We start from the raw sequence: 11,774 nt of genomic DNA on the forward strand, positions 1-11,774 counted from the left end.
GCAAGCCGTAGAAGACACGGGTCAAGCATGTCTGGCCCAGCAAGCTGTAGAAGAAACGGACAAGCATGTCTGGCCCAACAAGCCGTAGAAGAAACGGTCAAGCATGTCTGGCCCAGCAAGCCGTAGAAGACACGGGTCAAGCATGTCTGGCCCAGCAAGCCGTAGAAGACAAGGGTCAAGCATGTCTGGCCCAGCAAGCCGTAGAAGAAACGGTCAAGCATGTCTGGCCCAGCAAGCCGTAGAAGACACAGGTCAAACATGTCTGGCCCAGTGGACCCTTTAACATCAATAACTATGAGAGAATCCAGAACTTCCCTAGTAGTGACTTGATAAAGACAGAACATCCAGAACTTCCCTAGTAGTGACTTGATAAAGACAGAACATCCAGAACCTCCCTAGTAGTGACTTGATGAAGACAGAACATCCAGAACCTCCCTAGTAGTGACTTGATGAAGACAGAACATCCAGAACCTCCCTAGTAGTGACTTGATGAAGACAGAACATCCAGAACCTCCCTAGTAGTGACTTGATGAAGACAGAACATCCAGAACCTCCCTAGTAGTGACTTGATGAAGACAGAACATCCAGAACCTCCCTAGTAGTGACTTGATGAAGACAGAACATCCAGAACATCCCAAGTAGTGACTTGATGAAGACAGAACATCCAGAACCTCCCTAGTAGTGACTTGATGAAGACAGAACATCCAGAACATCCCAAGTAGTGACTTGATGTAGACAGAACATCCAGAACTTCCCAAGTAGTGACTTGATGAAGACAGAACATCCAGAACTTCCCTAGTAGTGACTTGCCTAAGAGAAAATTGTGGGACACCATTTACAGTATCAGGTAAGTCTAGGATTGAACATCACCGTGCTTTAGAGATGAGCTTGTGTCATGAACAGTCTTTTCAGAGTTGTCCTTATTGCTGCTGTTTCCCCTTTCAGATAGATGGTCTGCTGCAATAACATGTTGGTAAAAGGTGTCAGTTATTGACATTTTGTCTGTTATAGTACTGGAGTTAAATAGAATGTCTGCTTCTTTTAAGTGATTTAATAGCCTTCCAAAACATAGCTCGATCGCCACGAGGGTCAGAAATGTAATTAATAAAATTGTTCTATTTAGCCCTTTCAAACCTCTAGAATCAGTCTACCACTCAGCCTCTGTGTTAAAACCTCTTGAGTCAGTCTACCACTCAGCCTCTGTGTTAAAACCTCTTGAGTCAGTCTACCACTCAGCCTCTGTTTAAACCTCTAGATTCAGTCTACCACTCAGCCTCTGTTTAAACCTCCAGATTCAGTCTGGAGGATAAGCACTTCTACAGAAACTCCCATACTACTTCACCTCACTTCTAAATTAGAGTTCTAGTAACTATAAGACTCTCAAGACTGGTTGGTTCTAGAGGTTCCACGGGTCTCCTCTGAGTTAAGACTGGTTGGTACTAGAGGTTCCACAGTGCCATGTCACTGATGCGTCGTGAAACAGTGTTGTTTGATGAAGCCATTGTCTGTATAGTTTTTTGGGCCTTTTCCCCCAGTTTTGTCCCAGCCATATCCACGGCAGCAGGAAGAATTAAGTACTCCACAATTGTATGGGGCTTGCCTGTCCTAGCCACTCGGTAGCTCACCATATAAGACGCTTCTAGCCCCTTCTTATTAATTGTCACGATCGTGTGGAGGAGAGACGGACCAAAACGCAGCATGTGGAAAATAAGCCATCTTCTTTTATTTTACTACGAAGATGAACATGAAACGAAACACTATTACAAACTGTACAAAAACAACAAACGACCGTGAAGCTATAAACGTAGTGCACACACACAGGCTACAAACGTTCAACATAGACAATTCCCCACAAACAGCTAAAGCCTATGGTTGCCTTAAATATGGCTCCCAATCAGAGACAACAATAACCAGCTGTCTCTAATTGAGACCCAATTCAGGCAACCATAGACTTTCCTAGATACCTACACTCAACCATAGACACAGCTAGACTACTATACTAAACATAAACCCAACTACTCTAATAAACCCCCTAAACCTTACAACCACCCTAGACACTACAAAAAACACATACATTCCCCATGTCACACCCTGACCTAACTAAAATAATAAAGAAAACAAAGAATACTAAGGCCAGGGCATGACATAACCCCCCCCTTAAGGTGCGAACTCCGGGCGCACCAGCACAAAGTCTAGGGGAGGGTCTGGGTGGGCTTCCGTCCACGGCGGCGGCTCCGGCACTGGTCGTGGTCCCCACCCCACCATAGTCACTACCCGCTTTCGTAGCCTCCTCCAAATGGCCACCCTCCACATTAACCCCACTGGATTAAGGGGCAGCACCGGACTAAGGGGCAGCACCGGACTAAGGGGCAGCACCGGACTAAGGGGCAGCACCAGGATAAGGGGCAGCACCAGGATAAGGGGAAGCACCAGGATAAGGGGCAGCTCCGGACTGAGGGACGGCAGCTCCGGACTGAGGGACGGATCCTGGCTGGATGACGGCTCTGGCGGATCCTGGCTGGACGGCTCTGGCGGATCCTGGCTGGACGGCTCATGGCTGGCTGACGGATCTGGCTGCTCATGGCTGGCTGACGGATCTGGCTGCTCATGGCTGGCTGACGGCTCTGGACGCTCATGGCTGGCTGGCGGCTCTCGCAGATCCTGTCTGGTTGGCGGCTCTGGCAGATCCTGTCTGGTTGGCGGCTCTGGCAGATCCTGTCTGGTTGGCGGCTCTGGCAGATCCTGTCTGGTTGACGGCTCTGGCTGGTCATGGCTCGCTGACGGCTCTGGCTGGTCATGGCTCGCTGACGGCTCTGGCTGGTCATGGCTCGCTGACGGCTCTGGCTGGTCATGGCTCGCTGACGGCTCTGGCTGGTCATGGCTCGCTGACGGCTCTGGCTGGTCATGGCTCGCTGACGGCTCTGGCTGGTCATGGCTGGCGGAAGGCTCTGGCTGATCCGTTCTGGCGGAAGGCTCTGGCTGATCCGGTCTGGCGGAAGGCTCTGGCTGATCCGGTCTGGCGGAAGGCTCTGGCTGATCCGGTCTGGCGGAAGGCTCTGGCTGATCCGGTCTGGCGGAAGGCTCTGGCTGATCCGGTCTGGCGGAATGCTCTGGCTGATCCGGTCTGGCGGAAGGCTCTGGCTGATCCGGTCTGGCGGAAGGCTCTGGCTGATCCGGTCTGGCGGAAGGCTCTGGCGGCTCCGGTCTGGCGGAAGGCTCTAGCGGCTCCTGTCTGGCGGACGGCTCTGTAGGCTCATGGCAGACGGGCGGCTTTGCAGGCTCATGGCAGACGGGCGGCTTTGAAGGCTCAATACAGACGGGCAGTTCATGCGGCGCTTGGCAGACGGACAGTTCAGACGGCGTTGGGCAGACGGGCAGTTCAGGCGCCGTTGGGCAGACGGGCAGTTCAGGCGCCGCTTGGCAGACGGGCAGTTCAGGCGCCGCTTGGCAGACGGGCAGTTCAGGCGCCGCTTGGCAGACGGGCAGTTCAGGCACCGTTGGGCAGACGGCAGACTCTGGCCGGCTGAGACGCACTGTAGGCCTGGTGCGTGGTGCCGGAACTGGAGGTACCGGGCTAAGGACACGCACATTCAGGCTAGTGCGGGGAACAACAACAGGGCACACTGGACTCTTAAGGCGTACTATAGGCCTGGTGCGTGGTACCGGCACTGGTGTTACCGGGCTGAGGGCACGCACATCAGGGCGAGTACGGGGAGAAGGAACAGTGCGTACAGGGCTCTGGAGACGCACAGGAGGCTTGGTGCGTGGTGCCGGGACTGGAGGCACTGGGCTGAAGACACGCACCACAGGGCTAGTGCGTGGAGGAGAAACAGGGCTCTGGAGACGCACTGGAAGCCTGGTGCGTGGTGTAGGCACTGGTGGTACTGGCCTGGAGCGGGGAGGTGGCGCCGGAAATACCGGACCGTGCAGGCGTACTGGCTCCCTTGAGCATTGAGCCTGCCCAACCTTACCTGGCTGAATGCTCCCCGTCGCCCGACCAGTGCGGGGAGGTGGAATAACCCGCACCGGGCTATGTAGGCGAACCGGGGACACCATGCGTAAGGCTGGTGCCATGTAAGCCGGCCCGAGGAGACGCACTGGTGGCCAGATATGTAGGGCCGGCTTCATGACATCCGGCTCAATACTCAATCTAGCCCTGCCAGTGCGGGGAGGTGGAATAACCCGCACCGGGCTATGCACACGTACAGGAGACACCGTGCGCTCTACTGCGTAACACGGTGTCTGCCCGTACTCTCGCTCTCCACGGTAAGTACAGGGAGTAGGCGCAGGTTTCCTACCTGACTTCGCCCCTCTCCCTTTAAGCCCCCCCCCAATACATTTTTGGGGTTTACTCACAGGCTTCCTACCGCGTCGTCGTGCTGCCTCCATTCGCCGGTATCCCTCCTCGCACTGCGCCAGAGAATCCCAGGCGGGCTCCGGCACTCGCCCTGGGTCGATCGACCACCTGTCGATCTCCTCCCACGTAGTGTAGCCCAGATCCTTTTCCTGCTTCCGCGCTAGCTCCTCATATCGCCGCCTCTCTGCTTTCGCTGCCTCCAGCTCAGCTTTGGGGCGGCGATATTCTCCTGGTTGAGCCCAGGGTCCTTTTCCGTCCAATATTTGCTCCCAAGTCCACGAGTCCTGGTTTCGCTGTTGAGCTCTCCCCCGCCGCTTGGTCCTAGGTTGGTGGGTGATTCTGTCACGATCGTGTGGAGGAGAGACGGACCAAAACGCAGCATGTGGAAAATAAGCCATCTTCTTTTATTTTACTACGAAGATGAACATGAAACGAAACACTATTACAAACTATACAAAAACAACAAACGACCGTGAAGCTATAAACGTAGTGCACACACACAGGCTACAAACGTTCAACATAGACAATTCCCCACAAACAGCTAAAGCCTATGGTTGCCTTAAATATGGCTCCCAATCAGAGACAACAATAACCAGCTGTCTCTAATTGAGACCCAATTCAGGCAACCATAGACTTTCCTAGATACCTACACTCAACCATAGACACAGCTAGACTACTATACTAAACATAAACCCAACTACTCTAATAAACCCCCTAAACCTTACAACCACCCTAGACACTACAAAAAACACATACATTCCCCATGTCACACCCTGACCTAACTAAAATAATAAAGAAAACAAAGAATACTAAGGCCAGGGCGTGACATTAATGGTATCTGTTGATTTTATACATGTCTTACTACTCGAAAGTTGTCTTAATTCTCACTCAAAACTCCTGTGGATTATTTTTCAAATTAGTATGTTTTCTTTCTAAATGTCTGCGGAAGAGTGAAGGTTTCATCGAGTTTTGAGATAGTACTTTTGCACATATAACACACTGTAACTGAGGAAAGGCACTACTCCCAACATAAGTGAACCCCAAATCAATGTAGTTCTCATCATATTTACCCCTCTACGATGGTCCAACGTCCCTGTCTGTTGTTCGGTGCTTTCCCAGGTAAGGGGGCAGTAGCTCTTCAGCTGCATAAGATTCACAACTGTCAGTGTCCATGCTAGCTGGGCTAACAACACATGTAGAATTACTGATGCTAGCATTGGATGCGCTCGTGGAAGCAGAACAACTTGTGTCGTTGACAGGTGTAACACTGCTGGTAGTAGCAGTAGTAGCAGTACTACTATGTCTCTATGGGCCTTACTTTATTTTTTTTATTTTTTACATTTATCAATTTTCGAGCAAACGTGATGAGCAGCAGCTACGTTTGGCTAAATATTAGAGGTCGACCGATTAATCGGAATGGCCGATTAATTAGGGCCGATTTCAAGTTTTCATAACAATCGGAAATCGGGATTTTTTTACACCGATTTGGCCGATTTTTATTTTAATTTTATTTATTTTTTATTTATTTTTTACACCTTTATTTAACTAGGCAAGTCAGTTAAGAACACATTCTTATTTTCAATGACGGCCTAGGAACGATGGGTTAACTGCCTTGTTCAGGGGCAGAACGACTGATTTTTACCTTGTCAGCTCGGGGATTCAATCTTGCAACCTTACGGTTAACTAGTCCAACGCTCTAACCACCTGCTTTACATTGCACTCCACGAGGAGCCTGCCTGTTACGCGAATGCAGTAAGAAGCCAAGGTTAAGTTGCTAGCTAGCATTAAACTTATCTTATAAAAAACAATCAATCAATCATAATCACTAGTTAACTACACATGGTTGATGATATTACTATCTAGCGTGTCCTGCGTTGCATATAATCGATGCGGTGCGCATTTGCGAAAAAGGACTGTCGTTGCTCCAACGTCTACCTCACCATAAACATCAATGCCTTTCTTAAAATCAATACACAAGTATATATTTTTAAACCTGCATATTTAGTTAATATTGCCTGCTAACATGAATTTATTTTAACTAGGGAAATGGTGTCACTTCTCTTGCAACAGAGTCAGGGTATATGCAGCAGTTTGGGCCGCCTGGCTCGTTGCGAACTGTGTGAAGACTATTTCTTCCTAACAAAGACAGCCAACTTCGCCAAACGGGGGATGATTTAACAAGAGCGCATTTGTGAAAAAAGCACAATCGTTGCACGACTGTACCTAACCATAAATATCAATGCCTTTCTTAAAATCAATACACAGAAGTATATATTTTTAAACCTGCATGTTTAGCTAAAAGAAATCCAGGTTAGCAGGCAATATTAACCAGGTGAAATTGTGTCACTTCTCTTGCGTTCATTGCACGCAGAGTCAGGGTATATGCAAAAGTTTGGGCCACCTGGCTCGTTGCGAACTAATTTGACAGAATTTTCCGTAATTATGACATAACATTGAAGGTTGTGCAATGTAACAGAAATATTTAGACTTATGGATGTCACCCGTTAGATAAAATACGGAACGGTTCCGTATTTCACTGAAAGAATAAACTTTTTGTTTTCGAGATGATAGTTTCCGGATTCGACAATATTAATGACCTAAGGTTCGTATTTCTGTGTGTTATTATGTTATAATTAAGTCTATGATTTGATAGAGCAGTCTGACTGAGCGATGGTAGGCACCAGCAGGCTCGTAAGCATTCATTCAAACAGCACTTTCGTGCGTTTTGCCAGCAGCTCTTCGCAATGCTTCAAGCACGTCACTCGCTCTGAGACATGCTCTGCCTGGGTAACGCTGCTTCGAGGGGGGCTGTTGTCGATGTGTTCCTGGTTCGAGCCCAAGTAGCGGCAAGGAGAGGGACGGAAGCTATACTGTTACACTGGCAATACTGAAGTGCCTATAAGAACATTCAATAGTCAAAGGTATATGAAATACAAATCGTATAGAGAGAAATAGTCCTATAATTCCTATAATAACTACAACCTAAAACTTCTTACCTGGGAATATTGAAGACTCATGTTAAAAGGAACCACCAGCTTTCATATGTTATCATGTTCTGAGCAAGGAACTGAAACGTTAGCTTTCTTACATGGCACATATTGCACTTTTACTTTCTTCTCCAACACTTTGTTTTTGCATTATTTAAACCAAATTGAACATGTTTCATTATTTATTTGAGGCTAAATAGATTTTATTGATGTATTATATTAAGTTAAAATAAGTGTTCATTCAGTATCGTTGTAATTGTCATTATTACAAATAAATAAATAAAAATCGGCCAATTAATCGGTATCGGCTTTTTTTGGGTCCTCCAGAAATCGGTATTGGCGTTGAAAAATCATAATGGTCCACCTCTACTACATGTGGACCATTAGTGGAATTCCCAGCGAGAGAGTAACGGTTAACATGATTGGATGTTCATTATTTGACTAGTGTTCCTGTATTTGACATTGTGTTGTTATTTCGCTGAACACTAGATGGTTTCATTTTATTTTGGCCAGTGAAACGAGGCTACTCAGTCGAGAAAAAAAACTCACCCAAATGTATAGTCCAGTTGGAAAATAGAAATGGACTGTTTGGAAATGTGAAGCAATAGTAAAAAATTATAAAAAAATGGTTTAATAATGTGAATCACGTTTTTACTAGGTGTACGCCCAGTTTGGGAAAACCTGCTCTATCGGATGTTCCAGCATCCTAAACCACCAGAGGAGAAAACTGACGTAATCAGTTCAAATATGAATTAACTGGGTGACGTAGGCACAACATCCAGAACCTTGGCCATCAGTTCTCTTTTTGACGAATGACTGATTCCACACGTCACTCATTTAGGAACACACATTTATTTATATTATGTCATCTTTTTGTTCATAAATCAACTTCCCTTTTATTCTGCCTGTGATGTTATTTTTGTGTACATTTCTGTATAGTTTTGCAATTCGGTGTAATAACGTTGACCTGGTTAACCCAGGTAGGGAGGCCGGAAGGGAGGGGGGATACCCGCGGATTGACCTGAATGCAGAGAAAGGAACCACAATGACGTCTCCAAGACAATATAAATACTGTCCCTACCAGGTAGAAAACATGACAACCTACCAAACCAACCCGCAAGGTAAGCAGCCTAATCTGCGATCTTGGTTGTAGTATTACAACAGGTCTCTCTTGCTAAATAGATTTATGATCACCTGTAGCGTGTATTTTCTATCAATGGGATTAGATAAGGCTGACCTAAATCAAAACATGTTATCTGACTGTAATTTATTCTTTCCAGGTAAACTGTTATATTTTCGCATTATTATTCAAACGAAGACAGACAAAATCTCCCGGTGCCAATATGAAGTTCAGCACGGTCCAACTCGTAGCCGCTGTGGTAGTGGTGATGAGCGTCTGTCTGCTGCGTGAATCCGTGGCGCACTCCATCCATCGCCCGCTCAGCGCCCCCCTGCACAGCGCGGATACCGACACCATGGTACAGCTGGTGGCTCAACATGTAAGTTCCTTTATCATATTTCATATTCCATAATGGCTTATAATTGTAGGACTAAACTAAATATATTATATTTGTAGAACTAGTAGCCTATTATTTAGTCCTTTTATGCGGGTTTATTTAATTATGATTATGACTTTAAAACGCCTAATAATACCGTTCCTGTCTGTTTCAACAGGCGCAGAGTTCTGACACCGATACGGACACTAAACTGATGCCAGACATCGATACTAAAAAGGTCTGTCTATTAAACCAATGAGTAATGTCATGTTAATCCATGTCTTGCTACATTATTTTACAGCTTGGTGTTAAATGGTATTTAGTTTAGTGTTGTATTTTCAATTTCTACCACCTGATGCAGCTGTAGGCAATACTACTCATATTATACTAATGAATTGATGCCCTTTGAACTGAACTTTGAACTGATGTCTCCAATGGCAGAACCACAGAGACATCTGCTGCCTGCATGCTAACATCCTGGACTTCTACCTGAGTAACATCCTGACCACTAAGGAGAAGCAGGACAAGCATCATCCTAAACTCCCTGCCCTGAAGGAAGACCTGGCCCGAGTCAGCAGAGACCTGAAGGAACACGGCTGTGTAAGTTCTCCTCTCTGTCGTCTGCTTCATCTACACTCCTTTGTTTCATCCCCCTCTCTCTTCATCCATTCTTTACCTTTTCAACACACTCCTATGTTTCTGTCTGTCTGTCTGTCTGTCTGTCTGTCTGTCTGTCTGTCTGTCTGTCTGTCTGTCTGTCTGTCTGTCTGTCTGTCTGTCTGTCTGTCTGTCTGTCTGTCTGTCTGTCTGTCTGTCTGTCTCTATGTCTCTCGCCCTGTCTCTGTCTCTCTCTCTGTCTCTGTCTCTCTCTGTCTCTCTCTCTTTGTCTCTGTCTCTTTGTCTCTGTCTCTCTCTCTGTCTCTGTCTCTCTCTGTCTCTCTTTATGTCTCTCTCTCTCGCTCTTCCTCTCTCTTCCTCTCTCTTCCTCTCTCTTCCTCACACTTCCTCACTCTTCCTCTCTCTTCCTCACTCTTCCTCTCTCTGTCTCTCTCTATGTCTCTCTCTATGTCTCTCTCTCTTCGTCTCTCTTCTCTCTCTTCGTCTCTCTCTCTGTCTCTCTCTCTGTCTCTCTCTCTGTCTCTCTCTCTCTGTCTCTGTCTCTGTCTCTGTCTCTCTATGTCTCTCTCTCTTCCTCTCTCTTCCTCACACTTCCTCTCTCTTCCTCTCTCCTCTCTCTCTTCGTCAGAGATTTAAAGTGTGATATTGTGTAGAGATGGTGTTTATATCACTCAGAGAAAGGGACTGATTTTCCCTCTCTTTCTTCTAGGCTATTAAACACTACAATGACCACCACCACAGCATTGCTTTCCGCAAGAAGTTGGCCGAGGTAATTCTCCATTATACCTGTACAGACTTGATCATTTTCATACTTGTCACAAAGAAACATGATAAACAAAGTTATGAACAAGAGTTAATGCATTAATCAAAGTTAAAATGAATCCATTGAACATTTGATTGAATGTGACCTTTGTCTAAAACCTCATTGTTTTTGGTTTCTTGTTTCAGATGGAGGAGGGGAAAGGGATAAAGAAAGCCATTGGAGAGATTGACATCCTCTTCACCTTCCTGAAAGACTTCTGTGTGCACGCCTAGATCCTAATACAGGATTCAAATACATCCTATATCATCACATAGAGATGTACATCTAGATCCAACACATCTATATCATCACATAGAGATGTACATCTAGATCCAACACATCTATATCATCACATAGAGATGTACATCTAGATCCAACACATCTATATCATCACATAGAGATGTACATCTAGATCCAACACATCTATATCATCACATAGAGATGTACATCTAGATCCAACACTTCTATATCATCATATAGAGATGTACATCTAGAGCCAACACATCTATATCATCACATAGCGATGTACATCTAGATCCAACACATCTATATCATCACATAGAGATGTACATCTAGATCCAACACATCTATATCATCACATAGAGATGTACATCTAGATTTTAGTCATGCTATGTTTCTGTACCTTATATCCTATAAGGATATTGTGTTTTTTTGTATTCATTTTGCATTTTTTATTTATTATCTATTTATTGTTGTTACTAAGAAACATGCAAACTGGTGAAATGTATTTCAAATGCATCAGGAATCTGTTCACATCAAATGAGCAGGGTCTTGAGCGTTTCATATGTAGCCACATTGTGGCCCTTACTTTCTACATCTTGTGCTGGACACAATAATAATACTATATTTATGAAGCTTTTTGGAGAATATATTTAAACAGAGAATTTATTCAATTTTTAAGTTATTATCATTGTTAAATTATTATGAAATGTTTAAGTTATTTATACATCTATTGAGCAAATATGTATTTTGTTATAAAGTGATTGTATTTATATAGGAAGTGAATGCAGCTGTCTGTAACATGGGGAAATGTATTGAATTTGCCACAGTGTTTGTTACCTGAGACTCCTAAAATAAAAAACTTTTCAAAAGCACATCCTTCTTGTCAAATATATTATTGTGTCTTTACACAGTGTACGTTATAGACTTAGACAGTAGTAGAATAACTTTACATGTGTACAGCAGTAGTTATATAGGAGAAGCCTTAACTAGAATACAGTGTAGACTTAGACAGAGGTAGAATAACTTTAAATGTGTACAGCAGTAGTTATATAGGAGGAGCCTTGACTAGAATACAGTGTAGACTTAGACAGAGGTAGAATAACTTTAAATGTGTACAGCAGTAGTTATATAGGAGGAGCCTTGACTAGAATACAGTGTAGACTTAGACAGAGGTAGAATAACTAGATTTTTCCAGAATGATCTATAGACGCTGAACACACAAACACATTAAATTCACACATTCAACACACACACACATATAACTATATAAG

The 11,774-nt window shown here is 45.1% G+C and overlaps 1 protein-coding gene across 1 annotated transcript; it reads left to right on the forward strand.

The window, feature by feature from the left end:
* Positions 1–8,637: 8,637 nt before the first annotated feature.
* Positions 8,638–11,375, forward strand: LOC139533390 (interleukin-22-like). The gene is made up of 5 exons (XM_071331432.1): positions 8,638–8,843; positions 9,019–9,078; positions 9,282–9,440; positions 10,168–10,227; positions 10,407–11,375. The coding sequence occupies exons 1-5, from the start codon at positions 8,688–8,690 to the stop codon at positions 10,491–10,493; spliced, it is 522 nt and encodes a 173-aa protein (XP_071187533.1). The 5' UTR covers positions 8,638–8,687; the 3' UTR covers positions 10,494–11,375.
* The last annotated feature ends 399 nt before the right edge of the window (positions 11,376–11,774 follow it).

The sequence above is a fragment of the Salvelinus alpinus genome, chromosome 11, assembly GCF_045679555.1.
Source record: "Salvelinus alpinus chromosome 11, SLU_Salpinus.1, whole genome shotgun sequence".
In the NCBI taxonomy this organism is placed as follows: Eukaryota; Metazoa; Chordata; class Actinopteri; order Salmoniformes; family Salmonidae; genus Salvelinus; species Salvelinus alpinus.

Coding starts and splice junctions, on each gene's coding strand:
- LOC139533390 (XM_071331432.1), top strand. CDS start 8,688: ATGAAGTTCAGCACGGTCCAACTCGTAGCCGCTGTGGTAGTGGTGATG. Junction 8,844..9,018: donor TACAGCTGGTGGCTCAACAT/GTAAGTTCCTTT, acceptor CTGTTTCAACAG/GCGCAGAGTTCTGACACCGA. Junction 10,228..10,406: donor TCCGCAAGAAGTTGGCCGAG/GTAATTCTCCAT, acceptor TTCTTGTTTCAG/ATGGAGGAGGGGAAAGGGAT.